Source organism: Bombina bombina, chromosome 1 (assembly GCF_027579735.1).
Source record: "Bombina bombina isolate aBomBom1 chromosome 1, aBomBom1.pri, whole genome shotgun sequence".
Taxonomy (NCBI): Eukaryota; Metazoa; Chordata; class Amphibia; order Anura; family Bombinatoridae; genus Bombina; species Bombina bombina.
The window spans coordinates 1,365,642,844-1,365,661,034 of record NC_069499.1 but is presented as its reverse complement, the minus strand read 5'-3'; the positions used below and the strand labels follow the sequence as shown (position 1 = coordinate 1,365,661,034).

At 40.8% G+C, this 18,191-nt stretch overlaps 1 protein-coding gene across 2 annotated transcripts in view; it reads right to left on the bottom strand.

Moving 5' to 3' along the window:
• Positions 1 to 18,191, bottom strand: part of CGN (cingulin) — a 380,943-nt gene that overhangs the window by 200,497 nt on the left and 162,255 nt on the right. The window contains exons 7-9 of one of the 2 annotated variants that reach the window (XM_053704018.1): positions 14,292 to 14,433; positions 13,120 to 13,332; positions 12,373 to 12,521 (exon numbers count right to left, since the gene is read on the bottom strand). In XM_053704018.1, the coding sequence (XP_053559993.1) occupies positions 12,373 to 12,521; positions 13,120 to 13,332; positions 14,292 to 14,433 (504 nt within the window). The remainder of the gene's footprint in view (positions 1 to 12,372; positions 12,522 to 13,119; positions 13,333 to 14,291; positions 14,434 to 18,191) is intronic. The other variant, XM_053704029.1, reaches the window with a different exon arrangement.

Genomic DNA, 18,191 nt, shown 5'->3' with positions numbered 1-18,191 from the left:
GCACGGTATATCTGGAATGGGGAAAGGGGATAGATAACCAAAAGGTTTTTCGTGTTTTATTCTGTTCCTGGCGCAGATGTCACAAGAGTTAACATATTCAAGGATGTCTTGATCCATTTGATCCATTCCAGAGGTTCCAGTCATGTGACAGCCAGACGGCTGCAAGCGATTTACTGAGCGTTCTCACAAGAGGTACAACTGAAGTCGGATGAAGTTATGAGGATGAAACAAAGGTAGAAGTTCACAGGAACCAAACAGATTGAGATTATAAGAGAAGCTTTTTTAAAGTCAGCTTAGTATTAGCAATATTCAAGCATTGTGTTAGTGGGGAAGTGACCTTAAATAGGATAGCGGAGTATGGGAGGTGCTTGCAGTTGAAGGCACAGGATATTACAGCTTCTTACAGAAGTGCTGCTCCTTCAATAGACTGCTTGTCCTGCAGTCAGAGAAAACGTGTACATTCCAATGAATCTAGAGTGCCTAGACAAAAAGCCCCAAAATAGTGTTTTATCTTCAACACCACGTTTATTATAAAATCACAAGGTACTCACAAACACAAATCATTATAACCACATATTAAAATCCAATTACTTCTTGAGTTTGAGATGAGAGTAGAATCATCCGTGGTCAATCGTACAAGCCGCCGTGTGATGTCACCACCCGACAAGAGGTGCCAAAAGAACTCTGTGCTTGATAAACTAAAAGGGCTAACACAACTTGCCCCAATAATAATATCAATATAAGAAGCATGCAAAAGATAAATCCATTTATATCTTGCAGAAGGATTAAAAGTACTACCGGGCTTAGATTGTTCCTGAGAAACTTTCTCAGAGACGGCATCAGGGACAAAACCCCCCAAAGGTTTTAACAGCAGAATTAAAAAACAAAACTAAGCGTTTAACAGACTTTCCCTCAGAAACCTTAGAAACCCAAAACCCTAAAGTATTAAAAACTTCCTTAAAAGTGAACGAAGATGTTCAACTTTAAACAAGAAAGAGGATGATTCCACATCATAATCAGAAACAGATTCCTGATAATCAAAAAAACTAATTTAAGAGGACAGATCAGCAGAACCAGGATCAGAAATATAATCAAAACTAGGCTTAGAGCTAGTAGACAGTAACTCATGAATTGACCTTTACCACTTACTTGAAGGGGAATAGCTGCCAGCATTTGAAACAGTGGAATGAACGACGATTCTAAAATCCTGGTGAAAAAAATCTGTAGGACTCCTCTGTAAAGAACAAACAAAAGGAATACTGATATCTTTAGAAGCATAAACGCATTGAAACAGATATTGCATAACTGAGGTGGAGGCCTAGAGGCAGAACTTTTTTTACACTTTCTGCGATGAGATTTTGTAGTGAAAATTTTTCTGCAGGTTATTTTTAAATAAAATTGCAAATTCGCTGCAGACAAAAAACGACATTTTAAAATGTCTCTTGAATAAATTTGTTTCCTTTTCTCTTGGTCTAACAAAGAAATGTAGTAATAAAAAGGTGCATTGCTCATATGAATGTTTTACATACAGAAGTCACATCTTTGCACACTGGGAAAGGTTGGGGGCAGGTTTTAAAAAAAAATCAGAGCCAGTCAACAATAAATCCACTTGTGCTTTACAGCCCTACTGCATATCTGACTGTTCACTTCAAACATCACTTTGCTGTGGATGCACTATGTAAAAGAAAACTTACACAGAGCAGCCAGAGCAAAGCTGTTTGAAGAGAACAGCCTGATGTGGAGCAGCGCTGCAAAGTTAAAGCACTAACAGCTCTTGCATGTGTCCTGTTCTTTCTGCAGAAATTATGCAATTTCTACGATTACATCTCAAATCACTGCATGTTCTGCCTTGGGGGGGCGGAGGAAATACCCCAGCAAGCTTACAATATACATACTTAACATAGGTAGTAAAATGTTCATAGGACCTGGCTTCTAAAGAGATTTAGGGAAAGAAATAGAAGGCTCCAAGATAATGGATACTATAAATAAAATAGAATGCATAATCATACGGCTATATCCTCTTGAATAAAAAAAACTCTTGAAGCAATGGAAAAAATGTTCCCCTCCCATACAAAAAGCATAAAATGTAGGCCAAAAAGCACTAATCCGAAATAGGAAAAAAGAAATAAATTCCAAAATCAAAAACGCACAAACAAATTGCGTGCCCAAACAGAACGGAAATGCTTACAGAATAAAAAACGGCGTGACAAAAGATACAATAGAGCACCAAAAAAAGAGACATGCACTCTCTTGTGTAGACCAACCCGAGAGACCTACTTGTGCAACCATGACGCACTTTAAAACAAAATAAACAAATAAAAGGGGACGTGTAAAAATGATTTAAAGGGATATTACCTTATAAAATTAACACATAAATAAACATAAATAAATACACATAAAAACCATCTGTCCCCAGGCTATAATAGTATAATGAATATAATAACAGCCTAAAAGGCTTAAAGAGTGCCTTATAAACAAAAGTATGTACTTACATATCTACTGGAAATAAGCAGAAATCCAGCAGAAAGTCAAACCAGCGCTGAAACATAACAGCAGAGGATATGGTATAGAAGTATAGCGATGACCAAACATGAGGAGGCAAACGACAGGTCCCTGCAACACATGTGGAAAGGCTTGTAGCTAACTCCAGAAATGAGTAATTGTGGGGAGCGGAGTCAGCCACTGAGATGATTGGACGTGCCTAGAGAGAGCTCCTGGCCGAAAATATTCATATCTGGGGATAATTGTTGAATTTAAGCTATACATTTATAGCAAACTACCTAAGAACCACAAATTATATGCACCAATACTCCAGGGGACTGAGAAAGTGCCCTAGGATTCAATAATTGGCAGACACATTTCAATAATGCCATGCAGTCTGGCAAAATAAAAAAGACCTCCACACAGTGATACAGGCCGCATAAACGGAACTTGGAGAGGCTATACGAGATCAGCTTCAGTGGCTGGTAAAACATGCTCCACCGGCAGACCTACAAGTAGAGACTGGTTGCGCTGAGAGACAAGAGGGTGCAGTGCCTTGGACAGGACAGGAAATGCAGCTGAGAGCCATTACTGAGTGATACTAACCATTACATGGGACTCTCATCCGCACCACGCGTATTAGAAAACCCCCCATCTATACTACCTGCTAGCAATCCAAAGTTTGCAGCTGACCATATGGAACGTAATATGGAGTGCGGGTTGATAGCCCCCTTGGAACAGGAACAGGGTTTCTCCTATGTTTGGACCATTAGCAGAGTCGAAGCAGCATGCACAGTCCCTACTAATGGCACAGATCGATCTGGAAAGACGAGTTGATGGAGCTACTCTTGTTCTCATGCAGCGGTTAAGGGAAGAGGGTGAATCCTGGCTCCAGTGGAGATCAACCAAGTCTAAAACTAGGAAAGTTTGATTCAGGAGCAGATTTACAGCGCATAGAACACAAAGCAGTGTGAAAGAATTATTAAAGTTGGAGTAGGTTAGGTGTGGAAGCACTAAATACCCTATGCCTTAGGACTCCCAAACACCTCGGGCAAATTTGGAAACTTTGCGGAGTCCTAATTAAAATAATATTGACTGATTTGAAGCTGGCTGAGGGACAAGACAGCATATTAGCAAATATCTCTAAGTTATGCTCAAATTTTTCTATTTATGCCACTAATAGAATGAATCCAGCACTGCCTTAGCATCACTGTTATTTTATGTTAAGCATTGTCTGATTAGTTACACGGGTTTATTGAACAATTGTCTGCTATATATTCATGCTCTTGTGTTCTTTTAAGACTATGTACATATAGAGCCTATTCTGTTTCACTTTTATTGGTCATATATTATAAGTAATAGGATGTTTGCTCTTTACAAGAATACTCTTTAGACTAAGGTATGTTATAGATTTTTAAACTCTGATATATGATAGCTATGAGCTTGAGAGTTTGTTTAGAGCTTTTCTATATATCTGCTTATGCGTACATAGTCCACTTCATATTCAATAAGCACCAACATGACTAGTTTCCCTGGAGCATTTTGAATTATTTTATATTATATGGTATATTGTTCATTATACCCAGTTTTACTAGACTACACTTGACATAGTAATCCCTACAAGGTATCCTGTACTTAAATAACTACTGCAATTGATTGCATTTCTATCATAAAGCGACTTATCTCTAAAGCTACTATTTTATGGTAAACATTGTTACATACAATGGATAGTTATTTCTAATGTACACTTAGTCTGATCCTATATTTAGACAGCAGGGACCACCAAACCTTATTGGTCAACTACAATTTAATATGATATCTACAGGTTACTTTTGGCTAAAGGTGAGAATTTTGTCTTCTGTTGGGGGTATAGGGCCCGTACCCCTATGACAGAGTGATAAGACATCACCCCTTTCTGCATCCATTACAAATAGACCCACATAGATATAGACATTACTAAGTTGACCTGAAGTAAATATATTTGATATTACTTATACCTTAGGTCTAAGGATGACCCTTACAGTCCTCCTTCCCTGCTCTACCCTACTGATACGTCTATCTAACCTATGTGGCCTCAATTTCGTCACATTGTCTCATTGAAAGTCGCCTTAACCTCTTCTATCTTTAGCGCATACCAAGAGACCATCTCTTACATTCAATTTGATCTAAACAGCAATGCTTACAGTCTGATCTATAATGGTTAATAGGTCCATAATATGACAGCTCATGTAAATAATATCCCCTTTTTGCTCATATATGTACTCTCTGCTACTATAATTCTCATAGTTTAATTATAGATCTCCCCCCCCCACCCCCCGAGTTTACTCAGTAAATAAAAGAAAATGCATCCTATGGTTCATACTACCAAATTATTAGAAAATAATTCTCAATTATAGAAGTACTGTCCAGATAGTTTATTACTAACTACATTATATTCTTATTTACTTCTATTTAACTAAATATATCCCTTACACCCTTGATCTTAATTATACCATTCCCAATCTGGTCTATTCTTAATGTTCATGGTCCAAATATTAAAAGGGGAAATAGTTAGAACCAACAATAAAAGAGATTTGTTATAGAATGGCTAGGTTCAGTATCACTAGTTGTACTTATGTCTAATAATGTTATACCCTATAGGTATGTGTTACTATATAAGAGGTATATGGTTGAAATTATGTACCATTATACTGCCCAAATCTAAAAACAGTGTACCACATACTACACCTTTGAGATATGTGTTTTTTATTCTATTATATAGACATATGTTTATGCTCAGGACTATAATGTAACCTTACTTATGTTTAGAAGGTTTGCAGCCTCAATAAAAATATAAAATAAGAAAAAACAAAACAAAACAAAAAACAAACAAAGTGTGATTGTGCCACTACCCAGTACTCCAAATACATCCCTCCGACAACAGTAGTACTATGAGGGGAAACCGGACCCCTCTCACAGTGGAACATCTGGAGCACCTTCATTCTTCACCTTCCTCCAGCAGAGGTAGAGACAAGACTAGTTACCATAGAGGTGGGAGGGGTTTTATGGGGCTCTTGGAGTTTGGGAATCTTTGCCTCCTCCTAGTGGTCAGGAAAGGTAATTCCCAGGAGTAAATGATTGTGGACATTTTGTTATCACTGAGATGAGGCACATACTGTTTCTAAAAAGCTAGCAGACTTTTTATTTTGTAGGCAGTTTCTTTGTGTGCTGGTGCATAATTGGTAAATAAAAATATTTCTCTTTCATAGGAGGGTGCTGAACTTTACCCAGGGGGGCTGGTTAGGATATGTTTCTACTTTCTATTTTACCCTGTTAGCAACTATGAAGACACCATCCTTTATTGTTATTTGTCTTATGTAGTAAATACATTTTGCCATAATTTTAATGATAGCGTTAAGTAAATGATATAATCAAGTTGTGCAAAAAACATAATTTATGCTTACCTGATAAATTCCTTTCTTCTGTTGTGTGATCAGTCCACGGGTCATCATTACTTCTGGGATATAACTCCTCCCCAACAGGAAATGCAAGAGGATTCACCCAGCAGAGCTGCATATAGCTCCTCCCCTCTACGTCACTCCCAGTCATTCGACCAAGAATCAACGAGAAAGGAGAAACCAAGGGTGAAGTGGTGACTGGAGTATAATTTAAAAGATATTTACCTGCCTTAAAAAACAGGGCGGGCCGTGGACTGATCACACAACAGAAGAAAGGAATTTATCAGGTAAGCATAAATTATGTTTTCTTCTGTTATGTGTGATCAGTCCACGGGTCATCATTACTTCTGGGATACCAATACCAAAGCAAAAGTACACGGATGACGGGAGGGATAGGCAGGCTCATTATACAGAAGGAACCACTGCCTGAAGAACCTTTCTCCCAAAAATAGCCTCCGAAGAAGCAAAAGTGTCAAATTTGTAAAATTTGGAAAAAGTATGAAGCGAAGACCAAGTTGCAGCCTTGCAAATCTGTTCAACAGAGGCCTCATTCTTAAAGGCCCAAGTGGAAGCCACAGCTCTAGTAGAATGAGCTGTAATTCTTTCAGGAGGCTGCTGTCCAGCAGTCTCATAGGCTAAACGAATTATGCTACGAAGCCAGAAGGAGAGAGAGGTAGCCGAAGCCTTATGACCTCTCCTCTGACCAGAGTACACGACAAACAGGGAAGACGTTTGTCGAAAATCCTTAGTTGCCTGCAAGTAGAACTTGAGGGCACGAACTACATCCAGATTGTGTAGAAGACGTTCCTTCTTTGAGGAAGGATTCGGGCACAGAGAAGGCACCACGATCTCTTGATTGATGTTCCTGTTAGTGACTACCTTAGGTAAGAACCCAGGTTTTGTACGCAGAACTACCTTATCCGAATGAAAAATCAAATAAGGAGAATCACAATGTAAAGCTGATAACTCAGAGACTCTCCGAGCCGAAGAAATAGCCATTAAAAATAACACTTTCCAAGATAACAACTTTATATCAATGGAATGAAGGGGTTCAAACGGAACTCCTTGTAGAACGTTAAGAACAAGGTTTAAACTCCATGGCGGAGCAGCAGTTTTAAACACAGGCTTGATCCTAGCTAAAGCCTGACAAAAGGCCTGGACGTCTGGATTTTCTGACAGACGCCTGTGTAACAAGATGGACAGAGCTGAGATCTGTCCCTTTAATGAGCTAGCCGATAAACCCTTTTCTAAACCTTCTTGTAGAAAGGACAATATCCTAGGAATCCTAACCTTACTCCAGGAGTAACCTTTGGATTCGCACCAGTATAGGTATTTACGCCATATCTTATGGTAAATCCTTCTGGTAACAGGCTTCCTAGCCTGTATCAGGGTATCAATAACCGACTCAGAAAACCCACGTTTTGATAAAATCAAGCGTTCAATTTCCAAGCAGTCAGCTTCAGAGAAATTAGATTTTGATGTTTGAATGGACCCTGTATCAGAAGGTCCTGTCTTAGAGGTAGAGACCAAGGCGGACAGGATGACATGTCCACTAGATCTGCATACCAAGTCCTGCGTGGCCATGCAGGCGCTATTAGAATCACTGATGCTCTCTCCTGTTTGATTTTGGCAATCAATCGAGGAAGCAGCGGGAAGGGTGGAAACACATAAGCCATCCCGAAGTTCCAAGGTGCTGTCAAAGCATCTATCAGAACCGCTCCCGGATCCCTGGATCTGGACCCGTAGCGAGGAAGTTTGGCGTTCTGGCGAGACGCCATGAGATCTATCTCTGGTTTGCCCCAACGTCGAAGTATTTGGGCAAAGACCTCCGGATGAAGTTCCCACTCCCCCGGATGAAAAATCTGGCGACTCAAGAAATCCGCCTCCCAGTTCTCCACTCCCGGGATGTGGATTGCTGACAGGTGGCAAGAGTGAGACTCTGCCCAGCGAATTATCTTTGATACTTCTATCATTGCTAGGGAGCTTCTTGTCCCTCCCTGATGGTTGATGTAAGCTACAGTCGTGATGTTGTCCGACTGAAACCTGATGAACCCCCGAGTTTTTAACTGGGGCCAAGCCAGAAGGGCATTGAGAACTGCTCTCAATTCCAGAATGTTTATTGGCAGGAGACTTTCCTCCTGACTCCATTGTCCCTGAGCCTTCAGAGAATTCCAGACAGCGCCCCAACCTAGTAGGCTGGCGTCTGTTGTTACAATTGTCCAGTCCGGCCTGCTGAATGGCATCCCCCTGGACAGATGTGGCCGAGAAAGCCACCATAGAAGAGAGTTTCTGGTCTCTTGATCCAGATTCAGAGTAGGGGACAAGTCTGAGTAATCCCCATTCCACTGACTCAGCATGCACAATTGCAGCGGTCTGAGATGTAGACGTGCAAAGGGTACTATGTCCATTGCTGCTACCATTAAGCCGATCACCTCCATGCATTGAGCTACTGACGGGAGTTGAATGGAATGAAGGACACGGCATGCATTTAGAAGCTTTGTTAATCTGTCTTCTGTCAGATAAATCTTCATTTCTACAGAATCTATAAGAGTCCCCAAGAATGGAACTCTTGTGAGAGGAAAGAGAGAACTCTTCTTTTCGTTCACTTTCCATCCATGCGACCTTAGAAATGCCAGAACTAACTCTGTATGAGACTTGGCAGTTTGAAAGCTTGAGGCTTGTATCAGAATGTCGTCTAGGTACGGAGCTACCGAAATTCCTCGCGGTCTTAGTACCGCCAGAAGGGCACCCAGAACCTTTGTGAAGATTCTTGGAGCCGTAGCCAATCCGAATGGAAGAGCTACAAACTGGTAATGCCTGTCTAAGAAGGCAAACCTTAGATACCGGTAATGATCTTTGTGAATCGGTATGTGAAGGTAAGCATCCTTTAAATCCACTGTGGTCATGTACTGACCCTTTTGGATCATGGGTAAGATTGTCCGAATAGTTTCCATTTTGAACGATGGAACTCTTAGGAATTTGTTTAGGATCTTTAAATCCAAGATTGGCCTGAAAGTTCCCTCTTTTTTGGGAACCACAAACAGGTTTGAGTAAAACCCTTGTCCTTGTTCCGACCGCGGAACCGGATGGATCACTCCCATTAATAACAGGTCTTGTACACAGCGTAGAAACGCTTCTTTCTTTATCTGGTTTGTTGACAACCTTGACAGATGAAATCTCCCTCTTGGGGGAGAGAATTTGAAGTCTAGAAGGTATCCCTGAGATATGATCTCTAGCGCCCAGGGATCCTGAACATCTCTTGCCCAAGCCTGGGCGAAGAGAGAGAGTCTGCCCCCCACTAGATCCGGTCCCGGATCGGGGGCCCTCGGTTCATGCTGTCTTTGGGGCAGCAGCAGGTTTCCTGGCCTGCTTGCCCTTGTTCCAGGACTGGTTAGGTTTCCAGCCTTGTCTGTAACGAGCAACAGCTCCTTCCTGTTTTGGTGCAGTGGAAGTTGGTGCTGCTCCTGCTTTGAAATTCCGAAAGGGACGAAAATTAGACTGTCTAGCCTTAGCTTTGGCTTTGTCTTGAGGCAGGGCGTGGCCCTTACCTCCTGTAATGTCAGCGATAATTTCTTTCAAACCGGGCCCAAATAAAGTTTGCCCCTTGAAAGGTATATTAAGTAATTTGGACTTAGAAGTTACATCAGCTGACCAGGATTTTAGCCACAGCGCCCTACGTGCCTGAATGGCGAATCCTGAGTTCTTAGCCGTAAGTTTGTTAAATGTACTACGGCCTCCGAAATGAATGAATTAGCTAGTTTAAGGACTCTAAGCCTGTCCGTAATGTCGTCCAGCGTAGCTGAACTAAGGTTCTCTTCCAGAGACTCAATCCAAAATGCTGCCGCAGCCGTAATCGGCGCGATGCATGCGAGGGGTTGCAATATAAAACCTTGTTGAACAAACATTTTCTTAAGGTAACCCTCTAATTTTTTATCCATTGGATCTGAAAAAGCACAGCTATCCTCCACCGGGATAGTGGTACGCTTAGCTAAAGTAGAAACTGCTCCCTCCACCTTAGGGACCGTTTGCCATAAGTCCCGTGTGGTGGCGTCTATTGGAAACATCTTTCTAAATATTGGAGGGGGTGAGAACGGCACACCGGGTCTATCCCACTCCTTAGTAACAATTTCAGTTAGTCTCTTAGGTATAGGAAAAACGTCAGTACTCGCCGGTACCGCAAAGTATTTATCCAACCTACACAATTTCTCTGGTATTGCAACAGTGTTACAATCATTAAGAGCCGCTAAAACCTCCCCTAGTAATACACGGAGGTTTTCCAATTTAAATTTAAAATTTGAAATATCTGAATCCAATCTGTTTGGATCAGAACCGTCACCCACAGAATGAAGCTCTCCGTCCTCATGCTCTGCAAGCTGTGACGCAGTATCAGACATGGCCCTAGTATTATCAGCGCACTCTGTTCTCACCCCAGAGTGATCACGCTTGCCTCTTAGTTCTGGTAATTTAGCCAAAACTTCGGTCATAACAGTAGCCATATCTTGTAATGTTATCTGTAATGGCCGCCCAGATGTACTAGGCGCCACAATATCACGCACCTCCCGGGCGGGAGATGCAGGTACTGACACGTGAGGCGAGTTAGTCGGCATAACTCTCCCCTCGCTGTTTGGTGAAATTTGTTCAATTTGTACAGATTGGCTTTTATTTAAAGTAGCATCAATACAGTTAGTACATAAATTTCTATTGGGCTCCACCTTGGCATTGGAACAAATGACACAGGTATCTTCCTCTGAATCAGACATGTTTAACACACTAGCAATAAACTTGCAACTTGGTTACAATCTTATTTAACAAAAACGTACTGTGCCTCAAAGAAGCACTAAACGATTAAATGACAGTTGAAATAATGAACTGAAAAAAAACAGTTATAGCATCAATCCTTAAAAACAACACAACTTTTAGCAAAGGTTTGTTCCCATTAGTAAAGTAACAATAATTAAATTTGAAGCATAAAAATTACAGAGCAACGTTTTTAATCACAGTCAATATATAAGTCTCACAGCTCTGCTGAGAGAATCTACCTCCCTCCAAAGAAGTTTGAAGACCCCTGAGTTCTGTTAGAGATGAACCGGATCATGCAGGAAATACAAGAGTAACTGACTGGAAATTTTTGATGCGTAGCAAAGAGCGCCAAAAACGGCCCCTCCCCCTCACACACAGCAGTGAGAGAGAAACGAAACTGTCACAATTAAAACAAGCAACTGCCAAGTGGAAAAATAATGCCCAAACATTTATTCACTCAGTACCTCAGAAAATGCAAACGATTCTACATTCCAGCAAAAACGTTTAACATAATAAATACCTATTAAAAGGTTTAATGTACTTTTAACAGAGTAATTCCAGTGAAATACCATCCCCAGAATACTGAAGTGTAGAGTATACATACATGTCATTATAACGGTATGGCAGGATTTTCTCATCAATTCCATTCAGAAAATAAAAACTGCTACATACCTCAATGCAGATTCATCTGCCCGCTGTCCCCTGATCTGAAGCTTTTACCTCCCTCAGATGGCCGAGAAACAGCAATATGATCTTAACTACTCCGGTTAAAATCATAGTAAAAACTCTGGTAGATTCTTCTTCAAACTCTGCCAGAGAGGCAATAACACGCTCCGGTGCTATTGTAAAATAACAAACTTTTGATTGAAGTTATAAAAACTAAGTATAATCACCATAGTCCTCTCACACATCCTATCTAGTCGTTGGGTGCAAGAGAATGACTGGGAGTGACGTAGAGGGGAGGAGCTATATGCAGCTCTGCTGGGTGAATCCTCTTGCATTTCCTGTTGGGGAGGAGTTATATCCCAGAAGTAATGATGACCCGTGGACTGATCACACATAACAGAAGAAAATTATAATAACCATTTACTGGCGGCAATTGTCATTCTTGCAATACTAAATACTTATATATGCATGTTTAAAAGGACCATTAAGTACAGAATAGCTCGATCAAAGAATGCACAACAACAAAGCAATGCAACTCTGAATTTCAAACGAGCAGCAGATATGTTTCTGTATTATGTGACATCCAGCAGCCAATGACAAAATGCATATATGTGTACACTCTTGCATATGCTCAGTAGGAGCTGGTGCTTCAGAAAGTGCTACAGACACTCTATGGCAGCAGAGTTTGCAACTATGTATAACATATTTTAAACATTCTTGCAAACACTGTTGGCAGGTGGCTAAGGACACATGCACGATTCTGAGCTCACCAAGGATTACTCTTTAACAAAAGGATACTAAGGGAACTAAGCAAAATTGATAATAGAAGTAAACGGAAAAGTTGTTTAAAATTGCATACTCTAAAGTCAAAATTAATCGTTCATAAGTCAGATACTGACCCTTTAATAATAAAGCATAGGTTTTAAACAGTTGCATTGTGTTGGGTGGCTACAGATCTGTATATTGAAGGGATTAGAGAGGTACTCACTCCTGCTTTGCACTGCGTAGTTCATCTTTGTTCTTCTGGAACATTTCTTTCCATTGGTTAATCTCATCACTGCTCTCTTCCAGCTCCCTCTGAAGGTTTTTCACAACCAAGTTTATTTTCTGACGCTCTGACTCCAAGCTGAGTTGGTCCTGTGAAACAATATGGCAGATGCAGGGTGATAACAACAATAGTGCGGGAACAGCAGATATGAACAATGAATAAAAGACGCAATGTGGTGTGTGCAGGCCAGCGTGAAGCAAGCAGCTATTTAACACCAGAACGGATAAATGACCCCTCCACCAGCAGATCACATACTTGGAGTGGGATTACAGCCCACATAAGTAAATACAACCATTTAGGATTTCAAATTAAAAAGTACCTAATATTTTCCCATGTGCCCCAAACACCACAATGTATTAACATCTAAGAAGACATTTGCCACGGGATTAAACAATGACTCAGATGAGGTCCTAAAAATAATAGTTCTAAATGGAAAACAAATTCTAACAGACCATGAATAAGGTGTAAATGTAAGATTGGTGTGACTTAGATTCCGTTTATGCATTTAAACTGCGGGTACTTAGGAGAATGGACTTTATATTCCTTATCCTATCTACATTTTTGGTTTAGTCTAGATCACTCATTCTTTTTAGAAAAAGTCAAAAATGGCTGTATATACCAACACTAGGCAGCAACCTCACACTCCCAATATGTTGCAGTTAAAGATTACAGACAACGCCATTATACCTGGGACACATTATCCATGTTTTTTCGCAGCTGCTCAATGTCAATCAGATACTGCTGTCTCACACGGTCCATCTCCTTGTCATGATTAGCCACCTCCTCTTTCAGAGCACCTTTTAAAGCAGTTAGTTCCCTCTCTCTCTGCTTCAGAAGTTCATCCTGCTTTTGACGGATATCTAAGACTTGATCCAGCTCATCCTGTGTTTCCTGAAGCTCCTAGGGATGTGGAGCAAGCGTGGGCAAGGGATAAGGGTGAGGGACGCAAAAAAGCAGGTATCACCTGGGCACCCTTCACCTCCAGTCCAAACAGGAGTTCTATTCAGATGTGTGCCAACTCAAAATTAGTCTCTATACTTATTAAAAAAATAGGTAGGATTACACCACAACGTTCGTATAGAGTTACAATGTACAGATATTCCCCATTTGCTGAAGGAAATTAAAGGGATATGGAAACTCAACATTTTTCTTTTATGATTCTTACAGAGCTTACAATTTTAAAACAGTTTCTAATTTACTTCTATTATCAAATGTACTTAATTCTCATGACATTCGTTGTTGGAGATATATCTATATAGGTAGTATGCACATGTCTGGAGCACTACATGACAGGAAACACTGTTGCCACTTCTTGTTCTTACAAATATATCAAAGTAATAAAAATGGCTGCCATATATTGCTCCAGTCACATGCACACTAGTACACATTCCTACATCATACATGAAGTAAACCTGATAACAGCAAAGTGAAGTAAATTTTTAAGTTTTATACTATATCTGAAACATTAAATAATTGGGGGGGGGTGTTATGTTTCTTTAAGTGATGAATAATTGTTTGATTAAAAACCTTCATGTCAGGCAGATATTAGGATTCCTAATTAATCACATTCAGTAATTGGGACAATACAGGATGTTAAAAAATTGGTCTCATGCCTCACGTTCCACATCTCAACAAATTAACTAAACTGGGCGTTTGGCATGGAGCACATCTGTAAAATGATCAAATTATTCTTATATGTGGTACAGTAAATATGTTGCTTAATATAAATATGCAATACAGTTTAGTAGAGGCATAGGCACTGTTTTACACAGAACTGCAAAACAGGCAAATAATGCTCATGCAAGCCAAGCTAATACCCATCTCATATTGTTTTGTGTTGGTAGCTTTTTGTAGGTTACCTTCATTAGAACATGTCTTTCCACCATTGCGCCACCCTTTGCCTGCAGCTGAGAGATTTCTTCCCGAGCATCCAGCAATTGGTCCTCCATAGACCGCAACTTGGTCTCTACCTGCTCTTTGCCCATTCTTACTTCCATGAGTCTGAGCAATTGAAAGAAGAAATAAAAGAAAGTGTAAGTGAAGAGTCCAAAATAGCATATAGTCAGTACTGGTATAGAATAAAGTCAGTAAGTATTGGTATTGAATTAAAAAGAAAAGGAAGAAAAAAGGAAAAAAAAATATATGCTTGGCTGATAAATTCCTTTCTTTCTTGGTGGTGAGAGTCCACAAAATGCCTTACTGTTGGGAATTCATTGCCTGGCAACCAGGAGGTGGCAAAGGCACCCTACAACTGAGCTTTAATATCCCTCCTACTTCCCTGACCCACCCAGCATTTCGCATAGCCAAGAATAGGAGTAAGAAGTAAAGATAATAGTTCAAAGAGGTGCAAACTAGAACTGCTGCCACTAATGCAGGTAAGCATAAATTAGGTTTTCTAATGGTGGTGAGAGTCCACAAAATTCCTTACTGTGGAAACTAATACCCAAGATGTGGAGACCACGAAAAAATGGGTGGGACAAAAAAAAAAAAAAAGGAAAAGATAGACACCTACTTAACTGGTATCACAGTCTGAAGAAACTTCCTGTCAAATGCTGCCTCAGACGAGGCAAAAAACATCAACCTCAAATATAGTTAACGTGTTAACAGACGACTATTTTGTAGCCTTGCAGTTGTGGTCTACTAATTGCCTCATTGCCCAAGATGTAGGCACAGAACGAGTTGAATGAGCTGTAGTACATAAAGTTGACAACTGCCCTGCTTTCAAATAAGCTCAGAGAATTAGACTCTTCAACCACTGAAGTGATAAAATGTGCATACAAACGAAACCCATCAAGCTCACCTGCTCTCTTTTGGATACATTGTTTTATTGAGGAAAGGATAATATGTCAATTCTGTGCTTTTAATGCTTGAATAAACTTTGGATTTGTTATCATTTGAAGAAACTGTTTGGGCAGTTTTTGCTTGGACTATGCATTATACTCAAAAGTCTCTAGTAGCCTGAAGAACAAAAATCAATGCCCTGACTACATCCAGATTAGATTAAAAAAAAATAGCTCCTTCAAAATTTTGGATAGGAATGAACAAGAAATTCCTGATAAATATTCTACAAAGAAACCTTCCAGGATAACAAAAGTTCAAAGGGAGGAAACTTACAAAACCCTGAGGACCAAGTTCAAATTTTCTGAAGTTGAAATGGGTGTGATAACTGGTCTGTTTCTGACCAAGGACTGAATAAATGCTTGATGGCTGGAAGACTAGCAATCCTCCTGTATAAGCAAACTGGAAGTAGAACATACTTTAAGGAAGTTGACGCAAACCACTTTATACATTAGTCCAGTTGCCACCTGCATAGATGGAAGCACAACATACTGAAAGGCCAGTTTCTCAGAATAGGCGTAACTGCAGAATAGATGAAGACTAAAGAATACGTTCATAGATAGAGACTATGACACACAAGAAATAGAAGTAGAAAGAAAAAACATCCAACAAATTAAAAGAACAGAAATACTTCAATACAAGAAAAACAGAATTTATGTTTAGCTGATAAATTTCTTTCTCCTACGGTGTATCCGGTCCACGGCTTCATCCTTACTTGTGGGATATTCTCAATCCCTACAGGAAGTGGCAAAGAGAGCACACAGCAAAGCTGTCCATATAGCTCCCCTCAGGCTCCGCCCCCCCAGTCATTCGACCGAGGGTTAGGAGAAAAAGGAGAACCATAGGGTGCAGTGGTGACTGTAGTTTATAAAAATAAATTTAAACCTGACTAAAATGCCAGGGTGGGCCGTGGACCGGATACACCGTAGGAGAAAGAAATTTATCAGGTAAACATAAATTCTGTTTTCTCCTACATTGGTGTATCCGGTCCACGGCTTCATCCTTACTTGTGGGAACCAATACCAAAGCTTTAGGACACGGATGAAGGGAGGGAACAAGTCAGGTAACCTAAACGGAAGGCACCACTGCTTGCAAAACCTTTCTCCCAAAAATAGCCTCCGAAGAAGCAAAAGTATCGAATTTGTAAAATTTGGCAAATGTATGCAGTGAAGACCAAGTCGCTGCCTTACAGATCTGTTCAACAGAAGCCTCATTCTTGAAAGCCCAAGTGGAAGCCACAGCTCTAGTAGAGTGAGCTGTAATTCGTTCAGGAGGCTGCCTTCCAGCAGTCTCATAAGCCAACCGGATGATGCTTTTCAGCCAGAAAGACAGAGAGGTCGCAGTCGCCTTTTGACCTCTCCTCTTACCAGAATAGACGACAAACAAGGACGAAGTTTGTCTGAAATCTTTAGTTGCTTTTAGGTAAAACTTCAAAGCACGAACCACATCGAGATTGTGTAAAAGACGTTCCTCGTTAGAAGCTGGGTTAGGACACAGAGAAGGAACAACTATTTGCTGGTTAATATTCTTATTGGAAACCACTTTTGGAAGAAAACCAGGTTTGGTACGTAAAACGACCTTATCTGTATGAAACACCAGATAGGGTGAATTACACTGCAAAGCAGACAATTCAGAAACTCTTCTAGCGGAAGAGATAGCAACCAAAAACAAAACTTTCCAAGATAGTAACTTAATATCTATGGAATGTAGAGGTTCAAACGGAACCCCCTGAAGAACTGAAAGAACTAGATTTAGACTCCATGGAGGAGCCACAGGTCTGTAGACAGGCTTGATTCTGACTAAAGCCTGCACAAACTCCTGAACATCTGGCATTGCTGCCAGATGTTTGTGTAACAAAACAGACAGAGCTGATATCTGTCCTTTTAAGGAACTAGCTGACAAACCTTTCTCCAATCCTTACAGAAAAGCTGAGGGGCGCTTACGTTCCTGGAGTCAGTCTATTCGCGAGGAAAAGCCGGTTGCTCTATTGAGCCGGAAGTGAAACCACCAAGATAGCGTGTTGCAGTTTAGAGTGGCAATCTCCTTGGAGAAAAGCTAAAATCCTTGGAATCCTAATCTTACTCCATGAGTAACCCTTGGATTCGCACCAACAAAGATATTTCCGCCATATCTTATGGTAAATTTTCCTAGTGACAGGCTTTCTAGCCTGAATCAGGGTATCTATAACTGAATCCGAAAACCCACGCTTAGCTAGAATCAAGCGTTCAATCTCCAAGCAGTCAGTTGCAGAGAGACTAGGTTTGGATGTACGAATGGACCTTGAATTAGAAGGTCCTGCCTCAAAAGGTAGCTTCCATGGTGGAACCGATGACATATTCACTAGGTCTGCATACCAGGTCCTGCTTGGCCACGCAGGAAACATCAGAATTACCGAAGCCTTCTCCTGTTTGATCCTGGCTACTAGCCGTGGGAGAAGAGGAAACGGTGGAAAGACATAAGCTAGATTGAACGACCAAGGCGCTGCTAAGGCATCTACCAGTGTCGCCTTGGGATCCCTGGACCTGGACCGTAACATGGAACTTTTGAGTTCTGACGTGACGCCATCAGATCCAGATCCGGAATGCCCCATAGTTGAGTTAACTGGGCAAAAACCTCCGGGTGAAGTTCCCACTCCCCCGGATGGAAAGTCTGACGACTCAGATAATCCGCTTCCCAGTTGTCCACTCCTGGGATGTGAATTGCTGATAGATGGCAGGAGCGATCCTCTGCCCATTTGATGATCTTGGATACCTCTCTCATCGCCAGGGAGGGAACTCTTCGTTCCCCCCTGATGATTGATGTACGCTACCAGTCGTCATGTTGTCCGACTGAAATCTGATGAATCTGGCCTCCGCTAGTTGAGGCCATGCCTGGAGCGCATTGAATATCGCTCTCAATTCCAATATGTTTATCGGGAGAAG